Genomic DNA, 21,638 nt, shown 5'->3' with positions numbered 1-21,638 from the left:
GCTGCAACACACAATTATATGTCATCAGTGAACTGCAGGTCACAAGGATATCTTCAAACAAACTACCCAAATTCATATCAGGTTGTGCACAGCAACTTATACCCATATTACTGCGCAAACTAGGCAAAGCCACAAAAATGATCAAATGACAAGAGATGCTATAGTTCTAATAAAAATCAATAGCAACACTTTGCCACTCAGTTCATAAGCTACCATTCCACAGTGCAGTACTCTGATAAACAGTGCCCACTGAAAACATCTAAGCATGCTGTGCTGAGACTGTGTGGACAAGGGAGGAGAGGGGGGGGGGGGGGGGGGCGGAATTCTTTGATGTTTCCCAAATTTCAAGGTAAAAAATAAACTTTCTTCTGTGTGAAAATACACATTTTCCATGTTAAGTGACCATATACTATTCCTCGAAACTGTAAAACTTATCAACCCTTTGAATGGTTATGGTTTTATACACCGGCATAGAATTTCCCGGCACTTTAGGAAATGAAATTCAGGGGAAAAACACATTTTGGAAATATGTCTGATGTGAAGCAACAGGTACACAATATTTTCACATAACGAAAGTATTCATCTACATCTACATCCATACTCCGCAAGCCACCTGACGGTGTGTGACTGAGGGTACCCTGAGTACCTCTATCGGTTCTCCCTTCTATTTCAGTCTTGTATTGTTTGTGGAAAGAAGGATTGTCGGTACGCTTCTGTGTGGGCTCTAATCTCTCTGATTTTATCCTCATGGTCTCTTCGCAAGATATACGTAGGAGGGAGCAATATACTGCTTGACTCTTCAGTGAAGATATGTTCTCGAAACTTTAACAAAAGCCCGTACTGAGCTACTGAGCTTCTCTTCTGCAGAGTCTTCCACTGGAGTTTATCTATCATCTCCGTAACGCTTTCGTAATTACTAAATGATCCTGTAACGAAGCGCGCTGCTCTCCGTTAGATCTCTACCTCTTCTATCAACCCTATCTGGTACGGATTCCACACTACTGAGCAGTATTCAAGCAGTGGACGAACAAGCGTACTGTAACCTACTTCCTTTGTTGTCGGATTGCATTTCCTTAGGATTCTTCCAATGAATCTCAGTCTGGCATCTGCTTTACCGAGGATCAACTTAATATGATCATTCCATTTTAAATCACTCCTAATGCGTACTCCCAGATAATTTATGGAATTAACTGCTTCCAGTTGCTGACCTGCTATTTTGTAGCTAAATGATAAGGGATCTATCTTTCTACGTATTCACAGCACATTACACTTTTCTACATTGAGATTTAATTGCCATTCCCTGCACCATGCGTCAATTCGCTGCAGATCCTCCTGCATTTCAGTACAATTTTCCATTGTTGCAACCTCTCGATACACCACAGCATCATCCGCAAAAAGCCTCAGTGAACTTCCGATGTCATCCAACAGGTCATTTATGTATATTGTGAATAGCAACGGTCCTATGACACTCCCCTGCGGCACACCTGAAATCACTCTTGCTTCGGTATACTTCTCTCCATTGAGAATGACATGCTGTGTTCTGTTATCTAGGAACTCCTCAATCCAATCAGACAATTGATCTGATAGTCCATATGCTCTTACTTTGTTCATTAAACGACTGTGGGGAACTGCGTGAAACGCCTTGCGGAAGTCAAGAAACACGGCATCTACCTGTGAACCCGTGTCTAAGGCCCTCTGAGTCTCGTGGACGAATAGCGCGAGCTGGGTTTCACACGACCGTCTCTTTCGAAACCCATGCTGATTCCTACAGAGTAGATTTCTGACTAGAAACTCGAACATAATACGTGTTCCAAAAATCTACAACTGATCGACGTTAGATATATAGGTCTGTAGTTCTGCACATCTGTTCGACGTCCCTTCTTGAAAACAGGGATGACCTGTGCCCTTTTCCAATCCTTTGGAACGCTTCGCTCTTCTAGAGACCTACGGTACACCGCTGCAAGAAGGGGGGGCAAGTTCCTTCGCGTACTCTGTGTAAAATCGAACTGGTATCCCATCAGGTCCAGCGGCCTTTCCCCTTTTGAGCGATTTTAATTGTTTCTCTATCCCTCTGTCGTCTACTTCGATATCTACCATTTTGTCATCTGTGCGACAATCTAGAGAAGGAACTACAGTGCAGTCTTCCTCTGTGAAAAAGCTTTGGAAGAAGACATTTAGTATTTCGGCCTTTAGTCTGTCATCCTCTGTTTCAGTACCATTTTGGTCACAGAGTGTCTGGACCTTTTGTTTTGATCCACCTACCGCTTTGACAAAGGACCAAAATTTCTTAGGATTTTCTGCCAAGTCAGTACATAGGATTTTACTTTCGAATTCATTGAACGCCTCTCGCATAGCCTCCTCACACTACATTTCGCTTCGCGTAATTTTTGTTTGTCTGCAAGGCTTTGGCTATGTTTATGTTTGCTGTGAAGTACCCTTTGCTTCCGCAGCAGTTTTCTAACTCGGTTGTTGTACCACGGTGGCTCTTTCCCATCTCTTACGATCTTGCTTGGCACATACTCATCTAACGCATATTGTACCATGGTTTTGAACTTTGTCCACTGATCCTAAACACTATCTGCACTTGAGACAAAACTTTTGTGTTGAGCCGCCAGGTACTGTGTAATCTGCTTTTGGTCACTTTTGCTAAACAGAAAAATCTTCCTGCCTTTTTTAATATTTCTATTTACTGCTGAAATCATCGATGCAGTAACCGCTTTATGATCGCTGATTCCCTGTTCTGCATTAACAGATTCAAATAGTTCGGGTCTGTTTGTCACCAGAAGGTCTAATATGTTATCGTCACAAGTTGGTTCTCTGTTTAACTGCTCAAGGAATTCGAATTCCACCGAACACCACATGTTACTTTTCGAAGCATTGAAATTGAGATTGCAATGCGTTTTTGTATACCAGTCATAGCTCATGTCACGTGATCTCGCCAGCCGACGACAGCGGATATTCAGAGCCCAGGACACATGATGTAGTCAGCCAATAGGACCATCTCTGTTAAGTAGCGTGAACACAAATAGGAAACGTTAATGGTTTAAATTAATATACATAGTGTTGCTACAAGAAACGAAAAGCTTCCATATATTAGTCTCAAAGATTAATAAGCTGCAAGAGAAAATAAGCTTTCACATATAATGTTGATCTTTTTAGCGCGTGCTACATTTTAAGATACATTACACAAATGTGCCAGTAAAATTTTGAAACAACAACATAAATGTCTGAGCTTCTGGGCTCAAAATTATTTTAAATGGTCGTCCTCAAAGAGTTGTTTTTTGAATGAGAGTAAAATGCTCTGTGATTTAAGAAATGCATCGTACCTTGTCGCATATAGATCATCTTGCGTAAAAGGAAATTTACTTTGGAAGTAATGCTTTTCAAACAATCATTCGCAATATTTTCTCGCGACTTGTTGGAAATAGGTTTGTTTTAGCAGTTGTCAGAGGGGGACAGAAAACAGGCGTCACTGCGCTTGCGCAGCTATGATGATTCAGGAAGCTCGATTGTTCGTGTATGTAAAACATTAAAAGATCTTACATTATGTCATAAAGGAACAAGACTTAAGAGGATACTCCAAGCGCATCCGAATTTGGTGAACCATACTGAAATGCATAATTCAGCTTAAAGTGCACATTTGCATGTCCAGATTTGGATGTAAATTTTTTTGGAGTACGAGTACTGTATTATCTCATATTTAGTTCTTTATTATGACATAATGCCAAACGTGCTAGAAGATGTAAACGTGTGCTTGAAATTCAGCAACAATTAAAGCCAGCCAATAGTGTTGAATTAAACACTTAATTTCAAATAAATTGACTGCCTCAGCGGGAAAGATTAATAAAAGCCAAATTTCTTAAGCAAACCGAAAAAATAACTTCATTTTTCGGCAATGCGATTAATGCTTGACTGTCAGAAACGCAGAAATAAAATAGTCTGAAACTAATAACAAATATTAGCCTTCCGTAATTATGTGAATGTATTTTATTTCACTTGATAGCTCCCAGTCACAAAAATACATTTTGTGTTCATTTGACGTGAGAGTAGTAAACAAAGAAGAAATGGCAAAATCACTAAACGTAAACACGGGTCACGTGGAGAATACCAACCTCCCCACAACAACTTTGACTGCTCTGCGCATTTGCCCCGCATCTACGATATTTGCGTACCCCGACCAAAGTGTTTGAGATAGAATGCCAAAAGTTTAAAAAATCGACTTTTCAAAAAATGTTCATATTGCTGCACACATCTTTCAGAACAGTCCGATACATAAAACACACATGTTTGAGGAAACGTAAGACTTGATAGTTGGTCTTCAGTGTGTCGAAGTGCAGTGCCACGCCTCTTCACACAACATTTTTCTATTGCACGTTACTGTAGTTCGCTCTGTCAAATTCAAACGTGCAATATTTTGTAATGGATGTTATCAAACTATATTCAAGACAGTGGAAATTAAAATGTCCTGTGGTACCTCTCCTGCTCCCAGTCGGCCTTGACACCCTGTGTCGGCCTGTTTGACACCCTGTCCCTCTTCAAAACAAACTCACAATTAATATTGGATGGGATTATTTGGAACCGGAAGAACAAGAGCACTTCTGGCCAAAACTTTTCTATCAAAACTTCATTTTCTTGGATACACCGAGAAGATAATACATAATCTTTTTAACCTCTTATTCCTGTTACTCGTTTATTCCCTCTCTGGTAGTCTCAACCTATGGATTTTGCTAGTAATTATAACAACGCAATCCTGGTCAACCATATAAAGAGCGACTGGCATTCAACCGTTTGGCTTTGTTCCGCTTAGCTCATGTAGCGCCGTCCCCTTTTGTCTGCAGGAAAGTTTATTTCTAGATGCGACGGGGATTCCCCTGGTGGAGACATCACGTACACTATCCACGCATTCAAAAATCAACTTAGAATTTGTTAAAAAATGTTCAAAATCCTACAGGGATGCTAGACCAAAGTGCGCCGGATGCTAGGTGCTTTGTGAAACAAGGTCTTTCTCATCAAGAATATGAATTTGGAGGCCCCCCCTCCCTCGATTGAACTGAAAGCTTTCTGCACTGTGAAGATAGATACCTATCAATCAATAAGTAGTTGCACAAATTGGAAGAAAAAGAACAATTGAGTGAATAAACAATAATGACAAACAAATTACTTAAAGAAAAAAAAATCTTTACTATCAGCGACAATTTAATAAGAGATCTAATGACTAATAAAATGAATATAAATAGAACATTTGGAGTTAATGAACACAGATATATGACACCTGACTTGTTCGGTCCACTTGAAAGAAGGAAGATTGGTGTTAATGCCCCATTGACAATGAGATCATTATAGATAGAACACAAACTACTGTAAAAAAAGTATGGACAAAGAAATGAGCATGTCCATTCAAAAGAATGACCTAACACTTGCCTTAAAAAGTTTAGAGAAATTGCAGAAAACCAAAGTAAACTTGAAAAGTGTATCAACAGCGAAAATGACTGAAAAATCTGTAACATTTATAAGATGTAGTTGCTTGGATGGGACAACACAATGCAATTCATTAAAAAATTTGAAATAGCACGATGAAATTAATGAAGGTTGGTACACTGGACTAACCAGTGTCAAACAAAGGGCTACATAATGCTTGTATTTGTGAATTCAGTACACATTATTTCTTGCATCTTGCAGTTTAAGAGAGACTGTTGCTACATGGAAAGAAAGAAAACACTGAAAATTTCTAGCATTCACTGCGTAAGTTACTTGGTTTACATTTTATAAATTTATTGAATGATGACCCTTTGTTGTCAAATACCAAAAAATCTGATTTCAACAAACTGTTTCACATCTAACAATCACTTTAGTAGGTCCAAGTAGGAAAAGAACACACCTGGCATCTAATAATGATAAATAATGTCAACACTAGTGCCATCTAGTTTAGTATTAACCAGACAATGATGACAAAAACTTGCAAATAAGAACGCACCTGTTCATAAGATCCATACCCACATCAGTAATCATAGCACCAAACCTGTTGCGCAACTGATTTACAGGATATTCAGCAAATGTCATCTTCTGAACAGCAGGAAGCTTACTGTAACCAGGCCAAATTTTCTCATTTGGAGTGCCCAGATCCTAGAAATGAATAATAATAATAATGTTACTATCAGAATATTAATTTTATTAAGAGAGTCTGACACAATCAGTTAGAGAGAGACTTGCGATCAACAATAGTACACTATAAATTTATTTATGTAGATAGGATCACAACGAAGCTGTTAGGTAAGCAGTTTCAGCTGCTGAACAATCATCTCCAGATCTCTGAAAAAGAGGAGGGAAATCACATACACGAAGACTCAAGATGTAACAAATATGACAGCTCTAATACAACTGGTACCATACACCACTTAGTGAGGTAATCAGAGTGCACAGCAATCAACCAATTGTCAAGGAACCAAAATATAATCAATGCATTACCACCCACAATAGACAGCCACCACAAGACTGACCACTAACAGTTATGAAACTCAACAGGAGAAAATATTGTCGGTGTTAAAAATACAAGGTCTGTTCAAAAAAGACCAAGAATTTAGCCCATAAAATATTTCTGCACTTACCTTTTACTTATTGTGCATTGTCTCCTTCCAAATACTCTCCTCCATAATAGATATACTGCTCCTGTGAATTTTCTTTTATTTTGTCTACAACTGCAAATCTTTGTCCTTTCAACAGAGATTTCATTTTTAGTGCAATAGTGACGCACCAACAGGGATGAATGCGAGGGTGCATTATCATGATGCAAGAACCATGAATTTTCTCACAACATTTCAGGCTATTTCCTTCTCACATTTTCTCGCATGTGTCTAAACACATCCTGATAGTACTATCGATTAACAGTTTGGCTATGTGGTAGTGAATCCATGATGACCTAATCCCTCATAGTCAAATAAAACTATAAGCATGGTTTTGACGTTTGACCTGGCCTGACGAGCTTCTTTTGGTCTTTGAGGACCTTTCCCAACCCACTGTGAAGGCTAAACCTTGGTCTCATAACCATAACCATAGACCCACATCTCATCACCAGTTATTATTCTCTTAAGGAACACCTCATTCTCATTTGCGTGATCCAAGAGCTCTTCACAGATTACGAGGCAAAGGTCTTTCTGGTCTTGACTCATGAGCCATAGGACAAATCTGGCAGCAACACGGTGCATTCCAAGATGCTTTGTACGGATTTCATGACAATTCAACTGAAATGTTACACTCTTATCTCTCAGTCAGTCAGTCTTCTCTTGGCATCAGCGTCGTCGGTAGATATTGAAGGGCATCCTGAATGAGGATTATCTTCAACTTCCATCTGCCTTTTTTAAGCTGTGTGAACCATTTGTAACATCAAGTACAGCTTTAGCACTCATCACTGTAGGCTTTCTGCATCATTTGGTGTATCTCCGTAAAGGTTTTCTTGAGTTTTGTGTGAAATTTAATGTAGACGCATTTCTCCTCTAACACTGCCACCTTGAAATTCGCAAAGTGTGCAATACAATGTTCTACTCAAAATAGCACTGAACAATAAGCAACAGACATAAAACATGAAACTTCTGGCAATTATACATTAAACACAGGCTTGTGCAAGGATGCCAACGGCATTTCGCTCCAAAACAACATCGGCATGAAATTACGAATGTTCCGAAATGTTTTGAACAGACCTCGTAAAACATACAGAGAAATATTAATATAATTATAAACAATGGCAAGACCAAAATGGAATAACAAAACACGGAAAGGATAGATTGCTACTCACTACGTAGAGGAGGCATTGAGTCACAGGCACAAGCAATGAAGACTCTTAGAAATATAGAAATATTTGAGCTTTTGGACAAAGCTCTTCCTCAGAAGTAAAACACACACACACACACACACACACACACACACACACACACACACCTACTGCCTCTGGGTGCTAAGGCCTGACTGAAACTGCATCTGATGTGAACAATGTGTTGAGTGAGTGTAGGTGGGGAGGGGGGGGGGTGGATGAAGAGGAGGCAGCATGAAGTGGGGATGGGGAAGAATAGCAGGGTAGTGGTAGAGAAAGATGCTAGTGCTGCCTGTGGGAGTGTGCAGGGATGTGGTGGGGACAGGGTGTGGCTGCTAGATGCAGCACAGGATGGCTGTGGTGGAGGTGGTGGGGGGGGGGGGGGGGGGGGAGGAGATTTAGGAATAGAGGAGAGGTGAGAACTTGTAAGAGGACTGGTGGGACAGAAATCATGTGTGTAATGTAATGGGAGCAAGGAAGCAGATAGGCAAGTGGAGGACAGGGACCAGCAGAAGTTAAGGTTGAAGAGGTTACAGGAACACAGAAACTGTAGGGAGAGTTCCCAGCTATGCAATTCAGAAAAGGTGGTATTGGTTGAAAGAATCCGCAGCATAGTGTTGGCAGCTAAGTTGGTAGATCACGTGGCTGCTTTCATACATACCCCTGCCTTTAGTGGGGTAGGAGATGCCAGTGAAAGGACTGGAGTAGGTGGTTGTAGCAAGATTTATGGGGCAAATCTTGCATCTGAGTCCATTGCAGGTATATGAAGCAAGGGGTTGTGAGCAGAGTTGAATTAGGGACATACAAGGATATTGTGTAGGTGGGCTCGGTGGCAGATTACCACTGTGGGAAGATAGTGGGTGGGATATTTCTATTACAGGGCAGGAATGGCACCGAATGTGACTCAATGACACCAGTCCTGGGTGAGAAGTGCTCCTTTTTGGTTGGACTGTGAGTATGTGGGGGATGATAAATGGCTGGTGAGACAAGGCATCCCTGCAATAGATGCAGACTGAAGACCTGTCACATACATCTTACCACTACTACCACTTTGTCAAGAAACATCTCCCGTGCCTTGTCTTCAGCCTTTGATCGCCTCTTACTTTTACTGAACACTAGGGCTCAGCACACTGGTATTTCAATAGCGTTCTCAGTCTCGTATGCTGTCTACAACATATTCTTTGGTTTTACACATCATCTGGTTTATTTTATTAGCCAACAACAGACTGATTGTCGAATAAAGTCACTTAATAAGCTTTCTCACCAAGTACATTAGAGTAAAATTAAAAAACATAATCACCTTAAATATCCTGTTTAACTGATCGACTTCAGTCTTCCCAGGAAAAAGTGCTTCCATTGACAAGAATTCACCAAATATACAGCCCACTGACCACATATCGACAGGCGTTGAGTATTCCTATACAAATCAAAAACAGAATTCTTTGTTTCATGTGTTTTATAACAGTAAATACTGCACATTGAACAACAACAACAAGAAGTAATTTATGGACTAAAAACATCTAATTGCAATGAATTACTGTTATTGCTTTTTCAGGATAACAGAAACTAGTGAGGATAGACTGCTACTCACCACATCAAGGAGGCGTTGAGTGACAGAGGCACATTTAAAAGTAGAAAGCCGTGTGTGTGTGTGTGTGTGTGTGTGTGTGTGTGTGTGTGTGTTTGTTTATTTTTCTACATCTGATGAAGTTTGAACTACTTTTAAATGTACCAGTCCGCTTCTCAACATCTGTGTGGGGTGAAAAGCAATCTGTTTTAAAAGATATTGTTACACTGTAAAGGCAATGAAGCCAAAATCTGAAAGCAGGGCTATCAATGAAGTACAACACATAGCACTAAAAGAACATTTATTATTAGGAACCAGAACAAGTAGCATCTATTTTTGAACAAAATTTACATCTTTCATTTTCTCTCTTCTTTTATGATTGGAATGGAAATGAAGTCTCATGCTTCTTGACAGAGTGTAGGGGAACAATGCAGGAAACCCGCGCCGCCTTACTAGGTAACGTCTTAATGGAGGTGGTTTGCCATTGCCTTCCTCCGACCGTAATGGGGATGAATGATGATGATCATCATCATCATGATGAAGAGGACACAACAACACCCAGTTATCTCAGGACAGATGGAAATCCCTGACCTTGCTAGGATTCGAACCGGGGACCCGATGCTTGGGAAGGGAGAACATTACCGCGAGACCAGGAGCAGTGGACTCTTATGATTAGACACACAAATGTAAAAGGTCACCATTGTTACGTGAGTGAAGACAAATCCTTAGTGCTTTGAACTTTCTTTTTAAATCAGAATGCTGATTGTGCACCTTTTGAATGAAACATTTGCTACTGTGAAAACTTCGAAAGTTTTTTATTTTCTGAAATGGCCTTTTGTTTTCTTCATTTGGCTGTAATTAAAAAACCATCAGAACATTAATTTCGATCTTTTGTGGGAATTAATAGCTGTGTGGTCCATGCTTGAGAATGCTGCTGTGGATAGAACTGACAAGCCACGTAGCTTATCATTAGAACCAAAAGAAACGCTGTTCAATTTTTAGGGGAAGAATTCCAGCTTGATCGAAATAGGTGACAGTATTGTTTCCCAGTTGCTATAGTGCACCATATACTATGTAGTGGTGGACTGCAATAGTAGTTTTGACCACCAGAGGGGAGAGGATTAGTGCAGGGAAACAAGCCCCATTTCCTTCTCACAGGGCAGCAACCTACACTAGGGCTGTTGATACAATATCAATATACACATTTTTTCCCCAAAAAATACTGATATATATTGGTGACATTTCTTTTCCCAATATATTGATATCGAAATAGCAATATCAAATGTCAATTTTTTTTTTAAATTGTAGTAGAACATAATTTTACTTTCACTGTGTGAAGGATTCTTACTTTGTGAGCTTTCATCATGTCCAAGCTATTTCTTTCTTTGTGTGAAACACACAGAAGAAGTCCGCTTGTGCTGGGCAGTGGCAGTGTGAATGAAATAACAAGATTTTGAATGTATAAAAATAGCACAACTAGTGTTCTATTTCTTCACACACAACTAGTGTTCTATTTCTTCACATTGCCATTCTTCAAAACCAGTTGCCGTAAATGAGGAACAAAAATATAAATAACAAGATGGGTCTTTGCAGTGGACAGTGACGTGTGAGAGGAAATGCTGACTTAATGAGCGCTACTAACAGAAACTGCAACATTTAACTTCACCACGTAATTTTGACACTACAACTAGATCACTAAGTTTAAAAAAACAGGAAGTTGACATGAAGTGTTCCGGACAAATCTGATAGTGATGAAAGCGAATGATGGACCCATCATATACCTTTTATTGTGCCACTTACATGCAGTTACACGTGTTAGCAAAGTGGTGATTGCCAAGTGTGAACAAGCATTATTTTTCTTTCAATTCTTGCTCTAAGTGGGATATGCGAAGGATGCTAGCTTGTTGATGTACAGAATATCTAATAATAAATCAATACCAGTATATACAGCTCTATAACCGGCAGTATATGTACAATGGGCAGCCAATATTTTTATAGGGCAGTACATTGATATTTTTCTGTTGATGTATTGAGACCCAATAATAACATTTTCTTAAATATTGATATACCAGATTCCCAATATTTTTAAAAATATCAACAATCCTAGCCAACAGCTATTTTCTGTGATAACAGAACTGATACACTGACAAGGGGATCGCTGATCCCTTCTGGTGTTGGGAGGGTCGTAATCGAAATCCGTGATTTACCAGGTTTAATTGCTTCACTCATTTGAAAATCAGAAAAGAAAACAATGGGCAACAAACAACAAAGTACTGGGAAAAGCTACCATGCAGCTGAATGTTGAGGTTGGTAGATTATTGTTAACCCTTGGGTAGTTGTGCCTCTTTTTGTTCATTTATTGCTTGCATGGTGTACTGTGTACACCATTCTCCTGAGATGCAGTTTGGAGCCTAAAATTATGCAGTAGCAGTTGGTTTCTTTGTTCTTTTTCCTTCTTTTTTTTACATGCAGATTAGTTTGATTTAAGTAGGGGTTCAGCAATTAAACATAATAAAAAGCAATAAATGTAAATCAACAATCATCATCAATTTTTTTAAATTAATTGGGTGAGTAAAAAACCTAATCATCAAGCAGTGGCAGGAGAAAACTCATAAATGTATAGAAATGTCAAGCTTTTGGAGCCAGTGGCTCCTCCTGGCAGAAGGGGTGAATGGAAGGCACTGGTAAGCTTCAGGAAATCGGGACAGTTCGGAAAAGTTGCCCAGAACCCCCTGGCCAGGGGAAGCTTCCTGGATGGGATGAGAAGGAAAGAGTCTTACAGTATGGAGATAAGAAGTATATACTTAGAGGAGGAGCACTATTCAATGGAAGAGCAGAGATAAAATTAATGTATATCTACTTCCTAACTACTGTGGTTACCTTCTATTGACTGCACACAGAATCATTGCTGAAGTGGTGTTACTCACATAATTCATGCAAGAACAAGAAAGTCTTGTTTACTTTATAAGTTGATTATTGAGATTTATAGTTTTCCATTATAGAAATCATTACCTGAGGTGAAGTTAGCCTTATTATTTATGGGTTCTTAAATGGAAATACAAAAGTTTATGTTTTACATAACCTAAGAAATGTTATTAGGTGCACATTTGTTTTCATCTGCTGCAGCAGAAAATTTAGAGTTAAATGTATTCGCTGGTTCAGCAACAAAGCATAAGCTTAAAATTGAACAATTCTCTTGCAGACACTATGGTGTTTCTGCATATTAAACCCAATCTTCACTTCATTAGAATTGAACATTAAATGGATACTGAAGATTTATTTTAGGGATGTGTAAGTCACCCTTTATGTGGGCTTGCAGCACTTCTAGGAAGAGAAATGGCACAAGATTTACCTTGAAAGGAATGAGGTTAACCAATAACAAGATACTAATTTTGTTTTGGTAAAAGTGGGCAAAATGACCTTAGATAATGAACATCTTAATTCTTATTGAATGCTACTAATACTTATTGAAAGAACTGATATAGAAATATGATCAGGCATGTTTTTATTGTACGAAAGGAAAAAAATAGTTTGGTCTTACAAGACCTTAAGTTTAGTAGTAACAACAATTTGACAGAAAGTTAAAGATAATAAAATGCATGTAATTAGTTAAGTAAGTTGTATTCAGCAACTTCTTTCATCTTAGCAGGGGGGATCTGTTGTGTGACATGTTGTTCATGCAGAGTAACATTACATTTCTGCCTCTCAAGCTTATGAAAGATGGCTGTGTAAAAACACTGTTTATATAGAATTTAAGTGGAAAACATCCCGCTGTGCACACTCTGATTTGATTCATGTGCAGATATGATGAGAGAAGTGTGAGCAAAGCACGATGGCTACTGAGTGTCCCCATCTGCTGTGGCAGCATCATGGCTTGGCGATGTTTTGGAAGGTGTTTTGGAAGGCACAGCACAAGAAGCACTGCTGGCAATCATAACACCCAAAAACAGGTGAAAGAAGCTTAAGAGAATAATATCATTCCATTACATTCTGTTCTGGAGATGATGTTCTGCTCTACAAATTCACAAGAGATTTGTACACCCACTGTGGTAAATGCTAAAATACACTGAAAATTAAATATACATGAGTTATTGAAAGACGTTTACTTCATTCAGTAACTCAAATAGTTTGAAGCTCTCTTCCAGCCATTGACCCTCTGCAGAAGATGACAAAGTCACACGGCAAGAATTGGTGGCTCTGCATAGCATGTCCACTACATCAAGGAATTTGAAGTGAAGCAACTGCACAAGAAAATAATTAAGGTAATATTATCACTGATAGCAGCAAGGTGACAGATCGTTTGAAAGGTAACACATCACCTTTGTTCAGTTCAGCTACAAAACAGTGATGTTACATTCCAACAACCATAATCAGGACGATGAGTATGTGCAGCTCCCTTAGACCATTAACATTACCACTAATACACAGCTGACTCCTAAGGTCTACATGTTTTCAATTATTTCAAAGGACTGTCTGACCTTGTGAAGGTCACAATAAATTCAGTTAATTGCATGAGCTATGCTCATGTTAGTTTGGCTTGTCTATAATGTTTGCACTCTGAACAATGTTCAACATTATATAACACTTTTTCACCAAGTCAAATATACCACTGGTTACAGTGCTGTGCACATGTGAATACAGATGGTCAGCAATGCACAGTGGAAGGGAGATGCATGTCACATGAAGCTCGAGCCAATAGCCTCTCTCTTTGGTGTCTGTCTGCAGCATGTGCTTTAGGTTGTGCATAGAAAATTTAGCTTTTATTTTCATGTTAATTTAGTTATGGTGAGGGTATTTACCAACTGTAATGTGGCATAAAAACAAACATGACACGTTTTTCATTAAAGTGATAGTCATAGTTTTCCAAGTGAGTAAATTTTTCTAGGTAGTGTAAGAAGCAGAAACAGTGGCCTGATGTGGTGTGCACCACAGCTTTGCCAGTTGGAAGTGCGCACAAACGGCTGGAACATGCGGCATGAGACAGCGAGCACACTAGTCATGCCGCAAAGTTATTTTCATCCTTCTCTGTGAGGAATGCAGCTGCCTTCTTACATGTACACCACTATAAGAGCTCAAGATTTTTATGCTGAGAATGTGGTTCCTACTCAATCCACAGCAAGGCAATCTGACTGTTGTTTATACTGTCCACAAACTAGTATGGTGTTTCTGTATCATTTGTTGAGAGATAACACTTAACATTTTCCACTTACTATGCCATAACAGATGATTTTACTAATAAAGGAATAGGGAAATATTTAAACAATAATAATAATAATAATAATAATAATAATAATAATATAATGTGATAACTGCTGTGCTATAACATCACTCCTTTTCAAACCATAAAGGAAGCTGCACAAACAAACACTTCTGATGGTTTTCCATCAAAGGAGTCATAGTTTGTGCTTCACCCAATATACTATTTAATAAAAGACAGTGTTTAATGTCCAGTCCACATCGAGGTCATTAGAGATGGAGCACAAGCCTGATTAGGGAAGGAAATCGGCCATGCCCTTTCACGGGAACCATTCTGGCATTTGCCTGAAGCGGTTTAGAGAAATCAGGGAAAACCTAAATAAAGATGGCCGGATAAGGGTTTGAACCATCGTCCTCCCGAATGTTAGTCCAGTGTGCTAACCACTGCGCTACCTTGCTCAGTGAAAATGCCAAACAGCTACAATGAGGAGATCATATTTCAGTCTTTGTGAAGAGCCTAAATCATAAGTCCGTGATTGTGACTGCCTCTCAAGGAATAAATTTCTCCTCCTCCTCCCTGGCCTTATACCATATTTTCGAATAGTTGGCATATTATTTTGGATTTGGCTACGTTAGTGGTAGAGGACGGCTGGAGACCATTCCTACAGACAGTTTGAAGTGTATATACAAGCCATGAGTGATGAAAACAATGAGATTTTGGAAAAAAAAAATTTTTGTCCGATGAGCTAACATTTTATGCTCCAGAAAACCATGATAATGTTTGTACATGGGAACCAAAGAATCCTCATGTTACACACAAAATAAAGAGAAATAGGAAAGGCCAATGTGTGGTGCAAACTTGTGCACAATCGGATCATTGGTCCATTCTTTTTTAGGGAGTCTCCAGGGAATGATGAAGGTTTAACAATACTGCTGGTTAGTCGTTTTTGAACAATAAGAATTGCCTTATTTGTTAATTGACATTTGCATCTCAGTATACAGTTCTAACAATGCTAGTTGGAAATGACTGCTTGTTGGTCTAGGTTTGTGAACATTTTTGTTTTCTGTTAATTCAGAAGTCATGCCTAGTACCTTATCTGTGGGGAGTTAGTTCTGAAACTACAACTTGATTCTCTTGTAAAGAAGCGCTAATAACTACATTTTGTGTTTGTAGTTAGGGACCAGGACAAGAAATGTCTTTGTACATGACAACCAATCCAAATTAAGTCATAGTCTTATACCTAAATGATATATGGTCAATAAACATATAAATCCTATACCATGTTCAGTGTACTTTGCAAGCATTTTGTTTCCCCTTGCTACACTCGATATTTCTCTTTCAGTTCTTACATACTACTGCGTCACCCTTTCTTCTGGTGTATTGGGAATACATTTTTGTGTTTCTGTATGCCCACATGTAGTTCATAATTATGATGAGAGGAGTCTACAACATTTGTGATATGTATCAGTCATTACACAGCACAGATATACTAACCTTTGTACACAGAAGTAGTTCTGGTGCTCGATACCAAAGTGTTACAACTACTGGAGTATACGGTTTCAGTGGAGAACCATATTCACGAGCCAAGCCAAAATCGCCAACCTTCAGTATCCCCTTATGGCTCAGTAGTAGATTAGATGTCTTTAGATCACGGTGCAATATCCAGTTGTCATGTAAATGGGCTACTGCACGCAGAAGTTGCTGCATAAGACACTTCACTTCACCTGAAACAGTGTTTAAAATCAACTACACATATCTTCAAAAAATACAGTACAGTTCAAGTATTTCAGTGTGCAAAGCTAATTCATGAGTACACTGACCAGAAATCAATGACTAAAATGTCTCTGGTCTAATTTGGTTGAAAGTACATTATCATGTATATGATTGAAGTGGGGTGATTATATATATATATATATATATATTAAAAACAAAGATTCCAAGACTTACCAAGCGTGAAAGCGCCGGTAGATAGGCACAATAAATAAAACACACAAACACGCACACAGAATTTCTAGCTTTCGCAACCGACGGTTGCTTCTTCAGGAAAGAGGGAAGGAGAGGGAAAGACGAAAGGATGTGGGTTTTAAGGGAGAGGGTAAGGAGTCATTCCAGTCCCGGGAGTGGAAAGACTTCCCTTAGAGGGAAAAAAGGACAGGTGTACACACGCGCGCACACACACACATATCCATCCACACATACACAGACGCAAGCAGACATTTGTAAAGGCAAAGAGTTCGGGCAGAGATGTCAGTCGAGGCGGAAGTACAGAGGCAAAGAAGTTGTTGAAAGACAGGTGAGGTATGAGCGGCGGCAACTTGAAATTAGCGGAGGTTGAGGTTTGGCGGATATCGAGAAGAGAGGATATACTGAAGGGCGAGTTCCCATCTCCGAAGTTTGGATAGGTTGGTGTTGGTGGGAAGTATCCAGATAACCCGGATGGTGTAACACTGTGCCAAGATGTGCTGGCCGTGCACCAAGGCACCCTGTGGCTAAACATGCCTTGGTGCACGGCCAGCACATCTTGGCACAGTGTTACACCCTCCGGGTTATCTGGATACTTCCCACCAACACCAACCTATCCGAACTCCGGAGATGGGAACTTGCCCTTCAATATATCCTCTCTTCTCGTTATCCATCAGGCCTCAATTTCCGCTAATTTCAAGTTGCTGCCGCTCATACCTCACCTGCCTTGCAACAACTTCTTTGCCTCTGTACTTCCGCCTCGACTGACATCTCTGCCCGAACTCTTTGCCTTTACAAATGTCTGCTTGTGTCTGTGTATGTGCGGATGGATATGTGTGTGTGTGTGCGCGCAAGTGTACACCTGTTCTTTTTTCCCCCTAAGGGAAGTCTTTCCGCTCCCGGGATTGGAATGACTCCATACCCTCTCCCTTAAAACCCACATCCTTTCGTCTTTCCCTCTTTCCTGAAGAAGCAACCGTCGGTTGCGAAAGCTAGAAATAACCTAAAAATTTTTAACGCTTTCAACATAACCGCTGCTATAAAATCCACTGTTCCAAGTTTACAAACATTTTGTGTAAACTCGTGAATACTATTTCACAGCTTCAGTTCCTTTCACCCATTAAACAACCATCTCAGCTATTTCCAACAACTTTAGTTTTATTTCCATTCCCGTTTTTCCCCCATAACCTATCATTTTTTAGCAGCTTCCCACAGGTTTAAACGTTATTATTTCTTCATCAAACAATTGTTAGCCTCATTCTCATAACCTGCCAGTACACAACCAGTCCTTTGAATACATTTACATGCATATTTTTCGAGATTTTATTCGAAAAAATTTTTAGAAATTTTATTTTTTCGGGAAATCTTTTTCGAAACTTTTTTCGAATTTTTTTTTTCCAAAACTTTTCTCGAGAAATTTTTTTCGAAATTTTCCTGAATTTCCCCAGGCTTTAACGTGTTTTGGAGACAACACAACTACCTAACCTTTGCGCCCATTGTTATTCACCAACCTAAGTTCAGCACAGGATCAACATAGCTCATCTCAAACCAACACTTTTTCGACTTTTTTCACACCTTTATCTCTCCCTATATAAATTTCTATTTATTTTCACTTTAACCTCATATTACCCTTTCCACCTTCTAATACCATGTCAACCTCACAACATCCCTACAACGACCCCATTAAATTTTATTTACATTCCCTCCGCAAACATGCCTTCACCCTAGTCAGATTACGCTCCCACATTTTATTTACTCAGGCTTGTCTGACATTTGGCATTACCTCCAAAGGCCTCACACTTAAAGTTCCCATCTCTGGCTGCAATCCTTCTTTCCATCAGTCCTTATACCAATTCCAAACAGCACAATCCATAGCCCTCACCCGCCTAATCCTTCACCTATACATCGACTCGGCCAATGAACACACCCGTCAACTCCTATCCCAAATCAAAGTCCTCAGTCTTTCCTCTCCCACATCCACACCAGCTGTTCATAGCATCCTCCTACAGGCCAATCGCAAATTAGAACAGCATGCCACCCTCCACCTCAAAAAACTATCCAATCTCCTGGTTTCCACCTCTGGAAAGGCAACTCACTCACCCTCCACAACCTTTCCAACAAACCTCAACCTCCTCTCATTGCACACAGACCCAGTCTCTCCCATCTACTCAATCTCCCACTTCCAGCTCCACTCCCACCAACACCTAAAAATTCTAGTCAACACAATCTGGAACCACAACACCCCAATTCAGTAGTTAACCTTTCCTCCAAACCTCTCTCCCAATCCGAAACCTCTGTCCTATCAAAAGGGCTCACCTTCAGCCCCACTCCCGAGTTCAACCAAACTGCCCTTGTCAAAGATTTACTGTCCTGCACTTGTAGTCTCTGCTGGAAATATCACTTTGCCACGAAGAAAAATAATCCTGATCCCACTCCTAATTATCCAATTCCCCAAGACACTATCCAAATTGAACCCTGCCTGGAACAGTTCCGTCCTCCATCACAGCAGGACCCACCTCCTCTTCCTCAAAATCACTCTCTCCAAACCTTCCAGGAATTTCTCACTTCCAGCCTTGCCTCTCAATCTTTCTTGAAAAACCTTAATCCTACCCAACATCACCACAGCCGAAGCCCAGGCTATCCGTGATCTGAAAGCTGACCGATCCATCATCATTCTTCCGGCTGACAAGGGTTCCACGACTGTGGTACTTGATCGTTGGGAGTATGTGGCTGAGGGACTGCGTCAGCTTTCAGACAACTCTACATACAAAGTTTGCCAAGGTAATCCCATTCCTGATGTCCAGGCGGAGCTTCAAGGAATCCTCAGAACCTTAGGCCCCCTACAAAACCTTTCACCTGACTCCATCAAACTCCTGACCCCACCGACACCTCGCACTCCTACCTTCTACCTACTTCCTAAAATTCACAAACCTAAACATCCTGGCCGCCCCATTGTAGCTGGTTACCAAGCCCCCACAGAACGTATCTCTGCCTACGTAGATCAACATCTTCAACCCATTACATGCAGTCTCCCATCCTTCATCAAAGACACCAACCACTTTCTCGAATGCCTGGAATCCGTACCCAATCTGTTACCCCCGGAAACCATCCTTGTAACCATTGATGCCACTTCCCTATACACAAATATCCCGCACGTCCAGGGCCTCGCTGCAATGGAGCACTTCCTTTCACGCCGATCACCTGCCACCCTACCTAAAACCTCTTTCCTCGTCACCTTAGTCAGCTTCATCCTGACCCAAAATTTCTTCACTTTTGAAGGCCAGACATACCAACAATTAAAGGGAACAGCCATGGGTACCAGGATGGCCCCCTCGATGCCAACCTATTTACGGGTCACTTAGAGGAAGCCTTCTTGGTTACCCAAGCCTGCCAACCCGAAGTTTGGCACAGATTTATTGATGACATCTTCATGATCTGGACTCACAGTGAAGAACAACTCCAGAATTTCCTCTCCAACCTCAACTCCTTTGGTTCCATCAGATTCACCTGGTCCTACTCCTAACGTTGACCTCCATCTGTCCAATGGCCAGCTTCACACATCCGTCCACATCAAACCCACCAACAAGCAACAGTACCTCCATTATGACAGCTGCCACCCATTCCATATCAAACGGTCCCTTCCCTACAGCCTAGGCCTTCGTGGCAAACGAATCTGCTCCAGTCCTGAATCCCTCGACCATTATACCAACAACCTGAAAACAGCTTTCGCAACCCGCAACTACCCTCCCAACCTGGTACAGAAGCAGATAACCAGAGCCACTTCCTCATCCCCTCAAACCCAGAACCTTTCACAGAAGAACCCCAAAAGTGCCCCACTTGTGACAGGATACTTCCCGGGACTGGATCAACTCTGAATGTGGCTCTCCAGCAGGGATACGACTTCCTAAAATCCTGCCCCAAAATGAGAGCCATCCTTCATGAAATCCTCCCCACTCCACCAAGAGTGTCTTTCCGCCATCCACCTAACCTTCGTAACCTTTTGGTTCATCCCTATGAAATCCCCAAACCACCTTCCCTATCGTCTGGCTCCTACCCTTGCAACCGCCCCCGGTGTAAAACCTGTCCTATGCACCCTCCCACCACCACCACCACCTACTCCAGTCCTGTAACCCAGAAGTTGTACACGATCAAAGGCAGAGCCACGTGTGAAAGCACCCACGTGATTTACCAACTGACCTGCCTACACTGTGACGCTTTCTATGTGGGAATGACCAGCAACCAACTGTCCATTCGCATGAATGAACACAGGCAGACAGTGTTTGTTGGTAATGAGGATCACCCTGTGGCTAAACATGCCTTGGTGCACGACCAGCACATCTTGGCAGTGTTACACCGTCCGAGTTATCTGGATACTTCCCACCAACACCAACCTATCCGAACTCCGGAGATGGGAACTTGCCCTTCAATATATCCTCTCTTCTCGTTATCCACCAGGCCTCAATCTCCGCTAATTTCAAGTTGCCGCCACTCACACCTCACCTGTCATTCAACATCATCTTTGCCTCCACACTTCCGCCTTGACTTACATCTCTGCCCATACTCTTTGCCTTTAAATATGTCTGCTTGTGTCTGTGTATGTATGGATGGATGTGTGTGTGTGTGTGTGTGTGTGTGTGTGTGTGTGTGTGTGTGTGCGCGCGCGAGTATATACCTATCCTTTTTTCCCCCTAAGGTAAGTCTTTCCGCTCCCGGGATTGGAATGACTCCTTACCCTCTCCCTTAAAACCCAGATCCTTTCATCTTTCCTTTTCCTTCCCTCCTTCCTGAAGAAGCAACCATCGGTTGCGAGAGCTGGTAATTCTGTGTGTGTGTTTGTGTGTTTTGTTCGTTGTGCCTGTCTGCCGCCGCTTTCCCGCTTGGTAAGTATTGGAATCTTTGTTTTTAATATGTTTTTCCATTTTTAATGTAGTAATTTGGTTGAAACGAAAACAGGATGTGGTAACAGGTGGTCAATATGCAAATGAGAAATAGAAAATATCCCAGTTCCCATAACAGTAGAACAATCAGCCTCAAACTACATGTTTTTGGAATTTGCACATATAAGTAATAGAGATGGCATAGAATGTTATTTCTTCACAATACACGGA

The 21,638-nt window shown here is 40.7% G+C and overlaps 1 protein-coding gene across 20 annotated transcripts in view; it reads right to left on the bottom strand.

Annotated features, from left to right (window-relative positions):
- Positions 1-21,638, bottom strand: part of LOC126353916 (cyclin-dependent kinase 11B) — a 127,922-nt gene that overhangs the window by 18,968 nt on the left and 87,316 nt on the right. For all 20 annotated transcript variants that reach the window (XR_007565241.1, XR_007565232.1, XR_007565233.1 and 17 more), the window contains 3 exons: positions 16,063-16,292; positions 9,105-9,221; positions 5,975-6,123 (listed from right to left, as the gene is read on the bottom strand). Coding sequence is in view for 10 of the 20 variants with exons in the window: in XM_050003149.1 (XP_049859106.1) it covers positions 5,975-6,123; positions 9,105-9,221; positions 16,063-16,292 (496 nt within the window). In the remaining 10 variants the exon portion in view is untranslated. The remainder of the gene's footprint in view (positions 1-5,974; positions 6,124-9,104; positions 9,222-16,062; positions 16,293-21,638) is intronic.

This window comes from Schistocerca gregaria, chromosome 3 (assembly GCF_023897955.1).
Source record: "Schistocerca gregaria isolate iqSchGreg1 chromosome 3, iqSchGreg1.2, whole genome shotgun sequence".
Lineage (NCBI taxonomy): Eukaryota > Metazoa > Arthropoda > Insecta > Orthoptera > Acrididae > Schistocerca > Schistocerca gregaria.
The sequence above is the reverse complement of the archived record's forward strand: the minus strand, read 5'-3'. Positions and strand labels throughout refer to the sequence as shown.